Source organism: Staurois parvus, unplaced genomic scaffold (genome assembly GCF_062004578.1).
Source record: "Staurois parvus isolate SC_StPar_1 unplaced genomic scaffold, SC_StPar_1.0 ptg000091l, whole genome shotgun sequence".
Lineage (NCBI taxonomy): Eukaryota > Metazoa > Chordata > Amphibia > Anura > Ranidae > Staurois > Staurois parvus.
Window position 1 is genome coordinate 6,178,991 of NW_028317887.1, and position 16,524 is coordinate 6,195,514.

Consider the following 16,524-nt stretch of genomic DNA (forward strand, 5'->3'; position numbering starts at 1 on the left):
AAGCTTAAAAAGTGAAACGAATGAAGCCATCACATCTAAGATATTTGCTTTTGAGTTTAATACTGCTTTCATTTAAGTAATATGTTTCCGTAAATGTTAGAGGCCAGGATTTAACCACCTCCCGCCCACCATATAGTAGTATGACAGACACAAGGTTGTTCTCTCGTTCTGGGAGGACGTCATATGACATCCTCCCATTCTAGCTGCGCATGCGCAGCTCGCGAAGCGCGGCGATCGGCGGTGAGCTGTGTCCCTCGGACACAGCGGATCACCGATCCACGGTAAGAGCCGAAGATGTCGGCTCTGTCATGTGATCAGCTGTGTCCAATCACAGCTGATCACATGTAAACAGGGAAATGTAGCTTATCGGCATTTCTCTCCTCTCGAGCTGTCACGCTGACAGCTCAAGAGGAGAGCCGGTAATCAGCATTCCGTGGAGGAGACATGTACACTGATCATCAGAGCACTGATGATCAGTGTAGCCCCATCAGTGTCGGTGTCCATCAGTGCCTTATGTCAGTGCTCATCCGTGCCATATCAGTGCCCATATCAATGCCTTTCAGTGTCACCCATCAGTGCCAGTCAGTGCCACCTATCAGTGCTGCCAGTCAGTGCCACCTACCAGTGCCTCCTCATCAGTGCAGCCTATCAGTGCAGCCTATCAGTGCCCATCTCTGCAGCCTCATTAGCGCACATCAGTGAAGTAGAAAAATCACTTATTTACAAAATTTTATAACAAAAACTAAGAAAAACCTTTTTTTTTTTTCCCCCAAAACTTTTCAGTGGTTTTTGGTTTAAGAAAAAAATAAAACACCCAGGGGTGACTAAATACCACCAAAATAAAGCTTTATCTGTTACAAAAAAAATGATAAACATTTCATATGGGTACAATGTTGCATGACCTCACAATTGTCATTCAAAGTGCGACAGCGCTGAAAGCTGGAAATTGGCCTGGACAGGAAGGGGGTATAAGTGCCCTGTAGGCTAGTGGTTAAAGGGTTATCTGGAACTCCATAGTTCTGTATAACATTTCTCTCACAAGCATTCATCAAAGAAAATCACACACATATAATGTAAAACTGTTCAGAAAAGGTCTTCACAATCCTGCACCAGGTTCCCTCTTCCTAAAAGTAAAAAAATAAATAAATGTCCAGTGTCATTTAGAAGACCTGAGTCTGTGTATAGAATAGCAGCAAGGGCACCTTACACTCTCCTTTATACGAATATGTGTGTATGTCTGCAGGAGTGTAGAGATGCAACCTTTGATTCAATTTGATATTTTTCATGAACCTCCCCCACTGTTCATTTGGTTTACCTATATATAGTTTAGGAAAGGTGTATAGTGAATTTATGTAATCTGCCTATTGACAGTATTTCTTTAATTTGCCTTATTAGCCTTTTCAGTGCTATGGTGTGTGCTGTTTGATGTCCTTATTGTATGCACTAATTGTCATATGTTCATGTTGCTTTTTGAGGCAGTCTAAATATAAAGGGCAATGCACAAAGGAATTGTGGTAGCCAAATGCATCCTGTGTCACATCCTCAGGAGATGCTTGTTTGTATAGGTTAGGGGAGGGGCACAGATGTGATTATAATTTGTACCATTCAGAGATTTGCCTGTGACTTTCTATTATCCATGAATGCTTTACCATTAGTATGTATAGTGTGGTTCTTCACAAAAGATTACTGGAGAGGGAGTGATGAGGGAAGCAAAAGGGACATCGTCTTTGCCTGCCTTTCAGTTATTAGAGCAGAATGTGTAACTGGACACACGATTTAACATTCATTGGCTGTTTAAAGAAAGCCATTTCATGGGAGGATTGGACAAGGAGCTGCGTCAATTTGCTGTTCGTCTCCAAGGCACTGATGATGCTGCCTTCACAATCTGGCTAACGTCACTGCTCCATCACCCATCCTGGGTGTGGGCTTGTTGCTCTCCCTCTTTTCTCTCCTCCTTTTTTTCTCTCCTTCGTTTTTCTCTGTTTTATTTTGTTCTTAGATAGCTTGTATTTTTCTCACTCTGCCTCCTGCTCAATGCTAACAGCATGATATTTTGCAATCATTTAGGAGAATACAAGAAGGACGAACTCCTGGAAGCAGCCAGGTGAGTGCTCTTTAAATCTCCAATGCTTTCAGGGCAGTGATGGAAGGAGGGGGGGGGGGGGTTGTGGGGTAATGAGATAAAACCAGCTTACAATAGCATTGCGGTGTTATTGTTTTGTTGCTGTTCACTTGCATACTCCACAGCTGGCCAAGTTCATTAGTATGGATCTTGGCACACTTGGCTGCTTGTGGAAAACGGAACCGAGGTTTCATAGACATGACATACCAAATATCGTGGCTTTAGCTTAACGTTCTGTGATTTATTGCTGTAAGCAGAAATATATCGTGGCCACATATCCAAATGTCAGAGTGTATTCTGTCATGTTCATTTGATTCTTCCATTGCTGCTGTGTTGATAGAGTAAAATCTGTTCTCCTTCAGAAAGCCTTATCTTAACGTGTGGTGATCATTTCCTAGTACACACACATATTTCTTTTACATTGCATTTTGCAGTGTAATCTCCTTATTCTTTAGTTTTTGTAAAGAACCGGCTTTCTCCATCTCCAGAGTTCCATGGTTTAGTACGATTTGTTATCACTTGTGGAATCCTTTGTTACCTTTTGGAAGGGTCTCCTTAAGAATAACCATTTAAGAAAAATGTTTAAACCATTCCTTGAATCAGGTTTAATTTTACACAAAAACAGCATCATTACCTCCGCCACTATAATTAATTATTTTGAAATAAGAATTTGTATTAAAAAATGCATGATTGGTAAATCACAAAGTGATAACACATGTTACTGAAATGCTGAATGAGCATTCATAGATAAAATTAATAAGAACGTTCATAATATGCTTTTGTAATTGGAACAGGCATATGTATGTGTTTGTGTTTTATTTTTAGTATGTTTTTTTTTTTTTTGCAGTGATTATGTGTAAGTATTTAAATATGATCTTTGCACACATGAAGCAAAAATACATGGGGCATAGTTTTTGGACCTCTTATGACATTATTTAAATCATGCACTGCATTATTTCTGATTGCAAGTGGACTGCAATGTAGTTCCTTTCAAATTGATGCAGTGAACCTGGTTCTTAAATTAAGGTTTTAAACATTAACGATTAGAATCTTGCATTATGTTTAATATATTTTATTTTTTCTGTAGTTTTTTTTTTTAACCTGTTTAGCTAAATAGTTTGGTCATGAGCCACAATCAAGCCACACTGATTTCCACCTATCTCTGCTCCTTCTGGAAGTCTGCTTTTAGCCAAGGTGCTGAAATGTGCTGCAATGACACTCAACCAGTGTCATTCTGTCACAGCCTGTAGTAATAATCTCACTGTTCACCCAGCTTTGATTGACCTTTAGGTTTGCACTCTTGTGCATTTGTGAGATCGTTAGATTCATTTTTTTGTTATAGGACCAGCTGTCTGTAAGTTTAACTTTAAGAATCCAATACAACAGAAGGACCTGAGAAGAGCTTATTTTGGCAACCATGATAAAAACTGAATATTAACTAGTAGTTGGCACTGCATTTATTTATAAGGGTGTATGTGTAGATTTTTCTAAATTGGAAGCTCATTTACCATGGAGTGAGTTCTTTTTATTCTTCTTTCCTAGCACTCCTGGAAATGTGTGTTAAATGCATATATAAATTAGTATTTTGTTATTTAAATGCACATAATATGTTTTTTTTTAGGAGCGGGAACGAGGAAAAACTCATGGCTTTGCTTACCCCTTTAAATGTGAATTGTCATGCCAGTGATGGACGCAAGGTGAGCGTATATGAATAGTATATAGATATCTTTTCACCTATGTTTATTATGCGCTGATGTCCACTGATATCATAACATCTCTGAAGTATTTTGCAACATTGGAGCAAAGGAAACCATTTATAGACATGACAAAATTATGCTGTGTGTAGTGTTTCCCGTTTCGTATATGTGAAAAGGACCTCCCGGCAAATCTTAAAAAAAAAATACGTTTAGTCCTCTTGTGTGTTGTAAAGGGTTAGTTCACCTTTACAAAAATGCCTATGCAGGTAAGGGGCGCCTGTAGGAAAAAACAAACAATCTGTGAAACTTTGACTAAAGTTGGGCAATGTCCTTGCCATAGGCATAGGCCATTTACATACCTCCCAATACTGGTCAAGAAACTTGCATCCCATCATTCCTTGTTACTAGAACTTTGCTAGGACGTGCCCAACTGATTCAAACCCCCTCGCATTTGCTCGTGTTCTTTTTCTGTAACTCTGAGCTCAGTGATACTGCGACAGAAGGGATAGTGGATAACTTATTTGGGGGAGTTGGAGAGCTTACTCCTGTGATGACATGAGTGAGCAGTAATGGCTGGGAGCTTCTCACAACATCCTAGAAACAAGGCTGGATGGGATGATGTGATCTCTGGGCCAGGCTTCATGGGGTACGTAAATGGCCTACACCTAAAGCAAGGGCATAATTTAACTTTAAGCTGCACAGTTTGTTTTCTCTATAGGCACCCCTGACCTGCATAGACAGCTTTTTTGTAAAGGTGAACTAACCCTTTAATTCAAATGATGCCAAGCCATTTTAAAGCCGTAACAAATGTTATCCTTTTCCTTAAATGTCATAAATCACCATCATACCAATCTAACCTTTTAATTGCCGTTTACAGCCTTATTGATGGATTACTGAGCTAAAGCAGTGTCAGGTTTTTGTTGCAGGGGATGCAAAAGTTCATGCATAGTTCAGGCATTTTTAAGAGGCAGCGTTTATATGCCCTGGGAAACTAATGGTAGCTTTGAGTAGGGGAGTCTAACCCTTGAGGGCAGTGGTCTCCAAACTGCAGCTTGGGGACTGGTTGCAGCCCTTTGCTTGCTTTTATCTGGCCTTTTGGGCACTCTTCCCCCCATTGTCAGCAACAGTTGTGCATAGTTTCTGCCACTGACACGGACAATGGGGGCAATATTATTCTCATTGACACCAATGATGGGGCATAGTTTTTGCCACTAACTCCAATGATTACATACTATTCCTCCAATTGACACCAATGATGGGGCACTATTCCTCACATTGACACCAATGATGGGGCACTATTCCTCCCACTGATTCCAATGATAGGGCTGTATTCCTCACAATGACGCCAATGATGGGGCTCTATAACTTCCACTAATGGGGCAGTATTCCTCCCATTGAAACCAATGCTGGCACACTATTCCTCCTATTGACAACAATAATGGGATACTATTACTTCCCTTAACCCAGTGTTTCTCAACTCCAGTCCTCATGGACCCCCAACAGGTCATGTTTTCAGGATTTCCATTATTTTGCACAGGTGATTTGATCAGTTTCACTGCCTTAGTAATTACCACAGCTGTTTCATCTGAGGGGAATCCTGAAAACATGACCTGTTGGGGGTCCATGAGGACTGGAGTTGAGAAACACTGCCTTAACCACTTCCAGACCGGACACTTTTACCCCCTTCCTGACCAGGGCAATTTTCAGCTTTCAGCGCTATCACACTTTGAATGACAATTGCGCGGTCATGCAACACTGTACTCAAATTAATTTTTTACCATTTTTTTGAGACAGATAAAGCTTTATTTTGGTGGTATTTATTCACCGCTGGGATTTTTATTTTTTTTGCTATATAAATGAAAAAGTCCAAAAATTTTGAAAAAAAGTTTTTTTTTTTTTTAATACAATTTTGCAAATAAATATTTCATCATAAATTTTAAATCCGTTATCTTTTTAGTAAAAAAAAAAAAATCCAAATTTGTTTATAACCAAAAATTATCATTTTTAAACATTTTTTTTTTTACATTTTTATTTTATTTTTTTATATTTATTTATTTTTACATACTGTCACCCTAGCAGTACAGTGTCACGATGGTGACACTACTACTTGTGGGGGGGTGATGAAGATTTTTTTTTTTTACACTGATTGCTTTTACACCCATATAGGATATAAAAGCAATCATTTCTCTTTCTCTGTCTGCATTCTTGCAGTCATTGAGAAGTACTGAGTGAGCTGTGATTGGTCACAGCTTGTCACATGGTACAAGGCTGTTGTGAATAGCCTTGTACCATGTGACCTCTGATCATTCCCAGATTTCACACGTAGTAAGCAATGATGTCACAAGTGACATGTTGCTTACTACTTTGCATGTGATCACTGATTAGCCAATCAGTGATCACATGATCGGGACCTCGTACCGACGATCGGTGTTTCACTGTGTCCGGAGGACACAGCGGGCACCAGATCGCGGTGCTGCGTGCTCCCAGGGAGCGCGCACCAGCAGGGTGCGGGGAGGCTGTTTATAGATGGCCACCCGACCCTGCACTGCCACTGTCCGGCCGTTTATATACAACGGCCAGTCGGGAAGTGGTTAATACCAATCATGGGGCATTATTTACTCCATCTGACACCAGGACGTTTTCTACTCCCACTGGCCACAGTGCAGCCCCCAAAAGTTTTAAGGACAGTAAACTGGCTCTTTGTTTAGAAAGTTTGGAGAAACCTGCTTTAGTGCAAAGAAGCACCACTGTATGCAGGGCACTGACAAAGCCATGGACTAGTTGCACAGTGGGGGACAAAAAAAAATATTTTCTAAAGAGCATGTTAATGAAAATCATCCCAGTGTTATGATAATACAGCAAATGATTGTATTGTCTGTGGGGGAAAAAATACTTCAGTTTTGCTACTGTCATGGAGCACTAACATGGCAACACTGAAAGTGGAATTGAGGATAAAATGCTAAATTCACAGATCAAATACATGTATTTACTGTCTAATCTGCCAAAGGCTTGGTAGTTTTTCAGTGTGAATTGAACTTCTTTGTGGCACTGCTTAGTCAGGACATTTGTTCTACTGCTTCCTGATTCAGCTTTACCATTTCCTGGATCACCTACTGGCTAATTGGTCAGTGCTGATGGTGCTGTTTCACTGCCCAAAGAATTATTGAAGGTAGAGAAGCAATGTAAGAAAATTAGAGTGCTGCTTGCCTTAGTCCAACTAGCAGGACTGGCTGTATAAAATGACATATTCTTTGACAGGTAACTCCGTAAACATGTATATAAAACCCAGCTCAGGTCAAAATGCATTTTTGGTGTTTGGATAGAATTGGGAAGGACTATAACCAACCTATGTCAGGTTTTGATTTCCATTAGTTTCACTGTTGACCAGATTTAATGTCACCACTTCTCCTGGTGACTACAAAGGGAATAAGGTAATCTTATCAACATGGACACTAGCAGCAGCAAAATCCTGATCTCATTCTCTTTATGCCTCTCATGAAGATACTTTGATTACTTCCTGTCTTGGTGACTACACAGGAAAAGAGAAAATCACATCAATTTAAGGGCTAAAGAAACCGCATTAAAAACGTGAATTTAAAGAACATTTTGCTAACATTACGATTAAGAGCAAAACTGTGCTATGCTCAGGCAGGGCAATGCAGCAAGTTTGCTTTGATACCTTTCTTCCCATATACTTACCTTTTCTTCCCTGCCACTGCATTCACATATGGAGGAGCAAGTGTTTGATTCCATTTGACAGTGCTGGTGCTTGGTGATTGGTCTATTGCTGTCACATTGGGGTGGGAAGAAGCCTTGGTTGTGTGTAAGCTTTGATTAGAGCAGCTTGAGGTTTACACAACACCACTTTTCCGTGTTCTCGAATGTTAAAGACTGTTGGGGCAGGGTGGATTTGATTTAAATCAAGTTGATTTAAATCACTAGTGAAAATGCTCGATTAAATAATACTTTTTAAAGAGCAACTGTCGTCTCTGTCCCACAGTGGCTCCTCCTCTGACCCGCTGTTGACACACCGATAGTCCCATTCACTTTAATGGGGCGGCCGGCTGGTGATGCGGCAGCTGGTGATGCGGCAGTGACACAACAAGGTGAGGGACGTGGCTGCAGCAGGTGAGTGGATGCCCGCTAACAGGCGCTTCCATGATGGATCTAAAATAACAGGTTAAATGTTAGGAATATGACTCATTCTTGCTGGTAGTTAGAATCTTTAATATTTGCAAACCAAATGAAAGTTTCCCTTTTAAAGCTGTCAGGTTAGTAAAACGGCGATATCAGAACCAATTTTAGGTTAATAGGTTAATCACACATAGCTGGAGAACTACTCAAATTCTTTTATTTCATGTATTTTCTCATGGTTACTGTGAAATTGTGTGACTGCGTCAATGCAGTGTATGTTATCTCAGCTTGCAGAGCTTGGATTCATTGAATGAGATTCATTTAGATAGATTTTTCCTCTAAAAGCATTTTATTAAAACAAATTTGATAAAAATAAAAAAAATCAGATTTAAATGTAAAAAATCCAATTTTTTTTTTTTTTTTTAAATCATTGGTTTTTATCCACCCTGGCTGAGGGAGTGACAGAAAGGTATGTACAACTGAGGAGCAATGCAGTAACGTGAACTTGAAATTAGAAAAAACGATGCAGCATGCAGCACTCACTTCAGGGTCCCAGGATAGCAATGTAAGGAATCTGAATAGTCAGTGCTCTGGCTCCAAGTGTTTGCCAAACACCCAAACAGAATACAAATAGATGAAGAGAGCTGGCAATTCGCACATCCTTACATATTAAAGTCTTTAACTACAGAATTTGACCGTAAAAACAACTTACGCGTTTCGACAATTAGCCAGTGCCTAATACAAACTGCATTCTCTTACAAATTTATACATATCCTCAAACCCCATACAGACAGGTGCAGGTAATTAAAAAATTTAAGAGAAGGAGTGTACAGTTCTATACAACAATGAAAATGGTGAAAATAATGCAGAAACGTCAACTTAAAAAATATTTTTTTTTGTAGTACACAACTTCACTTTCAATCTTGAGTTCAGGTTGTAAGAAATCTCTTTAGCATAAACAGCATAATTTGGTAATGAGTTCTTACATATTAGTGCTAATTCTTAAATACAGTAATCCATAATAGCTAATCAAAATTGACTTTACAATGGCGGTCAGTTGCAAGTATTCGACACACCAGGAAGTGAAATATTGCTCCCGTGCCTAATTTTAAAAATAAGTCCTGCATTATACCATCTGGAATTTTTGCTGCCAGCCATCTCTTTGAGATAACTTGCTGCCACAGTGAGCAGAAATTGTTGAAAATGTTTATGGGGTGGCAGGCACTTGCCATTTTGTTTAGAGCTGTGCAATCTTTCTCATTAGACAATTTCAGGGCTTTTGGGGGAATTTAGGTTTTATTAGTAAAAGAAACTTTAACCTTTTTACTGCTGTCACTGTATTTACTGCAGCAGGGCAGTAACGGGATACAGTAGCAACTGTGAGCTTGCTTTTACCTTTTTACTCAGGTCTCCTAATTTTTAAAGCTGCATTAGAAAAAAAAAATCCAGCTTGCTCCATCTTGCTGCTATTCTCAACAAAACACATAATACATAAAGAGTATTGGGAGCACATATAGCAATTAATGTACTGTACCGCAACGCAGTATGACATCAAAAGACTCTTAGCCAAGAGTAGGTCCTTGTTACTCGTACACACGATGAGAATATTGGACGAATTATTCTGGTTTTTTTTTTTTTTTTGCATGTTAGTCTCACATCAAAAAAGAAGAGGTTACTAAAGTTCTCGTAAGACAGAATACAACCTCAGAAGTGATGTAATGTATTCTTAAGTTTCCGAGCATGCGCGGTCTTGGTCACTTTCAAATTTTTTTCAGATGAATACTGTACTGATTAAACCAAAATCGTCTGTTTTGGTATTGTACGAGAGAAATTTTCGTGCTTTGTCCCTTCTGATAATTTCACATGAACTGTCGTAATTGCCTTTCGAAAGCTGTGTACTAATAATCAGATTATCGAATGATTGCACCAAAAGTGGTATTTTTAGTCAGAGTTTCTCATTGGCGTTAGAGTGACCCATGCAATCCATCTTGCCATCTCGGCTAACCGCACCTGTGCATAGATAACTATCTAGACTCTTTATTGCTCCCTATCTTATATCACAACTTTCTAGCAATCTCTAGAGAACAGCTGTGAAACCTGTGTTAAAAAAAAAAAAAAGAAGACTTTTACCTTTTTAAAAGTCAGATTTGCAGTCTTTAGACTTCCTAAATACAATGACATCATACTTTCTTTCTCCGTTGACTCTTATTTTTTTTTATTGGCTGGTGCCAACTAAATAATTGCAGCTAATAGGGAAACAAACTTAAGTAAAGCACAGTAAAAAGAGGTAAAGTAGATTTTTACATGGTGTTTTTGCAGCTGCTATATAAGGATTATTAGAGAGCTGTTACATGAGGGATGAAGTAATAGAGCTTAGAAGAGCCTCTCTTCCCAGATACTGTTAGATAGATTGGCAGAAAAAACAGCATGGATCATGTTAACGTAAAACAGTTAAACAGATCGTGTAAAAAAATATTGGGCACTGCCATTTATTAATCTACTTCCAAAAATACTGGTTGCCTGGCTGTCGTGATGTTTTAGGGCATTTTAAGTACTGACAGAGCAAGCACAAAAAAAAAACTTTGGACTTAAATTTACTGTGTACTTGCCTGTGACTGATGAGATCAACAGTTATCAGCCCAAATATTTCTTCCTTGGCATCCTTATAAAATATGCAGGGAACATACCTTGACTGACTCTCTAAAGTGTTTGTAAAATAAAAGAAATGCAATCGATAAAATAGGTTTGCTTTTTTCACATTTACCTATCCTATATATGCCCTTTATCCTTCTGTTTCTGCTGTAAACATCAAATACCTAGCGATCCTGCCAACCACTTTAGCTTCCTGGATCGTTGCTGCGACAAAAACCACAGATTACTTATAATTTTGTGTTGTCGTGCTGCCCAGCAAGTACCCTGCATGAGTGTACAAGTCGCTGTACTGCCGCACGGTGTCATGTATGCTGTTGTAGTCAGCCTGTAATTGCACAAGCATCCATCCCTCCAGGCCCATCTGTAAAATTGACTGTGATTCCTATATTGCGTATCCCTGTCAAAGTTTCAGCCTTTAGCACAGAGCCTGACTGTACCCCTCTCTCTAACCCTACTGAAGAAGTCAACCTAGCAGGCACATGACTGCAAATAATAAAGACGAAATCTATTACTAAAAACTGAGAGCTATTTTTGGGCATTTACAATGACCGTGTTATTTTGGGCGGGTTAGATGGTAATACTTTACAAATGCTTTAGGTCGGCTTCACACAGCCCAGCCGCGCTTTGGGCAAAGCACAGCTAACCAGCAGCTTTGTGCAGGTTAGCTGCTCTTTCCCATAGACTTCTATTATGTTCCGTGGTTTTGATGTAGTTTCAGAAGGCGAACCAAAACTCCTGCATGCAGACGTTTTGGTGTGCTTTCTGAAGGTACACCAAAATTGTGGGATATAATTGAAGTCTATGGGAAAGCACAGCTAACCCGCACAAAATATGTGGGTTAGCTGCACTTTGGCCAAAGCGTGGCAAAGCAGTGTGAGGCTGTTCTTAAGATTTGGAAATGTCACTAAAGCCATTGCCAGCCTTGGGAACCTGTTTCATTGAGTGCAACAAGAAATGGCCAGATAGAGAGCACTTTTAACTATCTAGATCACTGGTCACTAAATGGCAGACCGCGGTCCGAGAACGGCCCAAGCAGTGTTCCTGCCAGGACCACCAGCCCACCAGACTACAATGTCAAGGTCCGCTTAGCAGGGTGGTTGTCCCAGCAACCGATGCCATCACGCATGCGCCTGCCCCTTGCAGCTTGCTGTCTGTCCTGACTCCCACTCCCTGCCCTCTTTAGAAAGGATCCTGGCAAACTCCTGCCTCCCGCACCTGTCTGTCCTCAATGTAGGGGGTGTTCTTTCTGGGGGACCTTCATGGACACATTTATATATGGGCAGCACAGTGGCTAAATGGTTAGCACTTCCACCTGGCAGTACTTGGGTTGTTGGTTCGAATCCCAGCCACGGCACCTCCTGCCTGGAGTTTGCATGTTCTCCCTGTGCCTGCGTGGGTTTCCTCCAGGTACACCGGTTTCCTCCCACACTCTAAAGACATGCTGGTAGGTTCATTGGATCCTGTCTAAATTGGCCCTAATATGTGTATGTATGAATGTAAGTTAGGGACCTTAGATTGTACACCCCTTGAGGGTTAGGGACTGATGTGAATGTAAACATAAATGTAAAGTGCTGCACAAATTGACGGCGCTATTTAAGTACCTGAAATAAATAAATATTAGGGGCCCTCTGATGGGCACATTTACTGTTAAGGGGCACTCTGATGGGCACAACATAGAATGTGCCCATCAGAGTGTCCCTTAACATAAATGTGCCCTAAACATAAAATGTGTCTATCAGCATGCTGCTTATTTTATGTTAAGGGGCACTCTGATGGGCACATTTTATGTTAAGGGGCACTCTGGGCATCTTTTATGTTAAGGGGACATTCTGATGGGCACATGTTACGTTAAGGGGGCACATATGAGCACATACTGTGGAAAGGGGCACTCTGATGGGCACATGTGATGGAAAGGGACACTCTGGGCACATGTGATGGAAAGGGGCACTCTGATAGGCACATGTGATGGAAAGGGGCAGTCTGATGGGGAAATATGATGGAAAAGGGTACTTTGACTGTTAGGGGTCACTCTGATGGCAATACCTGATTTAAGGTGGCAATGTGATGGGGATACCTGATGTAAGTGGGAACTCTGATGGAGACAACTGATGTAAAGGAGCACACTGATGGGCACACCTGATGTGATGGGGATACATGATATAAAGTTGCACTCTGAATGCGACACCTAATGTAAGGTGGCATGCTGATGGGCACGCCCTATGTAAGGTGTCACCATAATGGGGGAACTTTATATAATGGGGCACTCTATGGGGACAACTGATGTAAGGGGGCACACTGATGGAAGACACCAAATGTAAGGGGACCTTCTGATGCAGAAACCTGATGTAAGGGTGCACGCTGATGGGAATGCCTGACGTAAGGCGGCACTCTGATGGAAGTGCCTGATGTATGGGTGCACTCTGATGGGAACATATTACTGAAGGGGGCACTCTGATGGGAACGCCTGATATGGGGGGGTACTCTGACAGTGTCAACTGATTTATGGGGGAAGTCTGGTGGCACCCAATGTAATAAATTACTCTGAAGTGGGAACCTGATGTAAGGGGGAACACGAATGGGGACATTTATTTTCGACCAGAAGAATATTTTAGTGACTGGACCTCCTTGAATTTTTATTCAATACCCCTGGTCTATATCAATCCTCTCTGGAAGTATCCACAACACAAATTAGGCTGGAGGAAAGAAAGTGGGTAATTGTTGTGCATGGAACTGGATGTAGAAAAAAAAAAAAAACTTGGAGGAAGCCAGTCTGAAGGATGAGTCCGGTGAATGTGTTGAGTGGTGCTTTATAAGAGCACTTGAAGTGATATACAAAAAAAGAGATGTCAAAGGGATTAAAGACATGTAAGTTGGCTTAGAAGATCCAGAAACCAATCTGCAGGTTAAAGGCTTAGTTCACCTTTTTCCCCCCAAAAATTTCAGCTTCCCTCTGTATCAGTATACCATTAATTTACCTCTGTTGCAGAAAAGAAAAAAAGCTTTCTATATGTCCTAGGACAGGCATTACCTCCTCCAATACTTCCTGCTACCTGTCCCTTAGGTTGGGAAAACTGTTAAGACGCGGGAAGTAGTTCACAAGCTGAACTCGTCAACACACACTCTGTACCTGTTTTCCATACATCAACCCCCCCACCCCAGGATTGTTCCCACCTACCTCTGTACTCACATACAATCATTGTCAATGAACATCATTCTCACTGAATACACAGCCACCAGTTCTGTAACTTTTCCTTGCATAGATCCTTCATTTGGCAGAGTGTTCAGGAGCTGAGCGATCACACGATCACATAACACCTATGTGGAGCATAGCTGTGGTATTGAAAACTGGAGAAGCGTGTTCCTGGAAGTATTTAAAGCTCACCATACACTGTACAATCTCCTTTAGAGCTACCTTCAACTATGTAGTGCAAGGGCCTGCCTGATTCGATACAGAGTGATTGGGTGGATAGGTGTGTCCTTCTGTTATATAGTTTTTGCAAATCTAAAGGAGGTTGTATGTATGGCCACCTTTATACACCTAAAATGAACTAGTCGTGTGTTCAGTGCCATTAATTAACGGCAGAAATTAGAAGCAAATGCATATTTTGAAATGTGAAAAAACGAGCATCAAACGAAGCTACACATGCAGTAAAAAACCATGCATACTGCAACACGCCAAAATGTCCCATGAGCTACTTTGCCACGCGTAGTAAAGCCCATTGAAATCAAGGTGCTGCCTTTTGTATCTCGCAGGAAAAAAATGAGCCATAAAATTAGAGCGATATGGTACAAAGAAGTAAGCATGCCCTTTTCTGTGATGCATAAGGTAGCGCATAGTGGGATTTAAAGCTTCCTGGGATATCACAGGATCTACAGGAAGTGATAAAAGCTGAAAACATGTTTTAAAATTCAAAAAGCTTAAAATTCAAAGCTGCCATGGAGGTAAATGAGAGAGAAGTCCTTGGCGTGGGCAGAAAGAACATTAGAAAAGTCTTCTGTTTGTTATAAAAAGTGGAATTCTGCCCAAATTGGTGAACTTGGCCTTTAAAAATACATAGGACCAACCATATGTGATGGGAGTTGGGCAAATGTCCAGAAATAGCTTATTGGCTGGAATTAAAGGGACACTGTCATGGGTGTTTACGGAGGCTGACATTACTGAATTCTTCCTTTGTGAATGCAAGTCTCCTGGTTGCCATGCTTATGCTTTGATGTTAATGCTGTCTCAGTTGCTGACCTAGAATAGGTATAGAGATTTTCTGAAAGTTTTCTGATGCTCATTTATGGCAGGCTTATTCCAGGTCTGTGATGGAGTAGTATTTAAGTAAAATACAGCCATACAGTGTGCATTTTCATGAGGAAGCCAGCAATGGAAGACCATGTATAGTTCTCATAATAGTTACTTTACGTATGGGTGTGTCACTGAGGGCCAAATAGGAGTCACCCTGGAGAGTGCTGTATATTGGGGGAAAATGTATATAAATCTGAGGGAGCTGTGGGTGAATAAAATATGAATATATGAATCTATCATAAATGCAGGAGTTGAATTAGCTGGAAATAACGAAGTAAGGGATTTAAAAAAAAAATAGCAGTTACTACAAATGACAGTGTGTTATATGAAAACAGTAAACCGTTCAAATGGAAAACAGAATAGCATGAATTTATGGTGAAGAGGTCTGGACTAAAGTGAAGCAAACAAGTATAAATCACTATAGGATGACAGCGGGGGAAAAAGGAAATAATCTGCATTTAGTGCACAAGTTGGGTAGAGCTGGCACAGTGACCATGATAGGTAAGGTGAATGATCAAAGAAGAGTGTAAAAATTGAGTAGTTGTGTTGCAAAGCTGTTGAGCTAGCTGTCAAAAACTACTACCTTGACAGCTTTAGTCCACTCCTGCATTGAACACATGGTTTACGATTTCCTTTAAAATCCTCTAAATGCAGGTACTCATTTTATTATCACGCATATGAATGTTTTACAACTGTTACCAGTCCTGAAACTTTAAATCAAATTACTTGTAGAATACAGTAAGTTCATATAATTTTTCTTTTTATCTTAGTATTTTTTAATAGTAAAATAGGTGCTCTCATTGCAGTTCTCCAACTCGGGGTAAAGTGCATACACAGGCAGTGGTGTTGTTGGAGGCGCATCCTTCCAACCACACGGGACACAGCAACACACGCCATACTAAGCACAGTGAACACAGCACCATACACTACGGCAAGAAAAGTGGACAGCACTCTGTGCCATGCACAGTGGACACAACACAGCACACTACATCCAGCACAGTGGACAAGCTCAACACACTACCCCAAGCACAGTGAACACCGCTCAACACACTACCCCAAGCACAGTGAACACCGCTCAACACACTACCCCAAGCACAGTGAACACCGCTCAACACACTACCCCAAGCACAGTGAACACCGCTCAACACACTACCCCAAGCACAGTGAACACAGCACAACACACTACCCCAAGCACAGTGAACACAGCACAACACACTACCCCAAGCACAGTGAACACAGCACAACACACTACCCCAAGCACAGTGAACACAGCACAACACACTACCCCAAGCACAGTGAACACAGCACAACACACTACCCCAAGCACAGTGAACACAGCACAACACACTACCCCAAGCACAGTGAACACAGCACAACACACTACCCCAAGCACAGTGAACACAGCACAACACACTACCCCAAGCACAGTGAACACAGCACAACACACTACCCCAAGCACAGTGAACACAGCACAACACACTACCCCAAGCACAGTGAACACAGCACAACACACTACCCCAAGCACAGTGAACACAGCACAACACACTACCCCAAGCACAGTGAACACCGCACAACACACTACCCCAAGCACAGTGAACACCGCACAACACACTACCCCAAGCACAGTG

At 41.0% G+C, this 16,524-nt stretch overlaps 1 protein-coding gene across 2 annotated transcripts in view; it reads left to right on the forward strand.

The window, feature by feature from the left end:
* Window positions 1-16,524, forward strand: part of TNKS (tankyrase) — a 281,917-nt gene that overhangs the window by 127,377 nt on the left and 138,016 nt on the right. For both annotated transcript variants that reach the window (XM_089670593.1, XM_089670594.1), the window contains exons 4-5: window positions 2,068-2,104; window positions 3,744-3,819. In XM_089670593.1, the coding sequence (XP_089526719.1) occupies window positions 2,068-2,104; window positions 3,744-3,819 (113 nt within the window). The remainder of the gene's footprint in view (window positions 1-2,067; window positions 2,105-3,743; window positions 3,820-16,524) is intronic.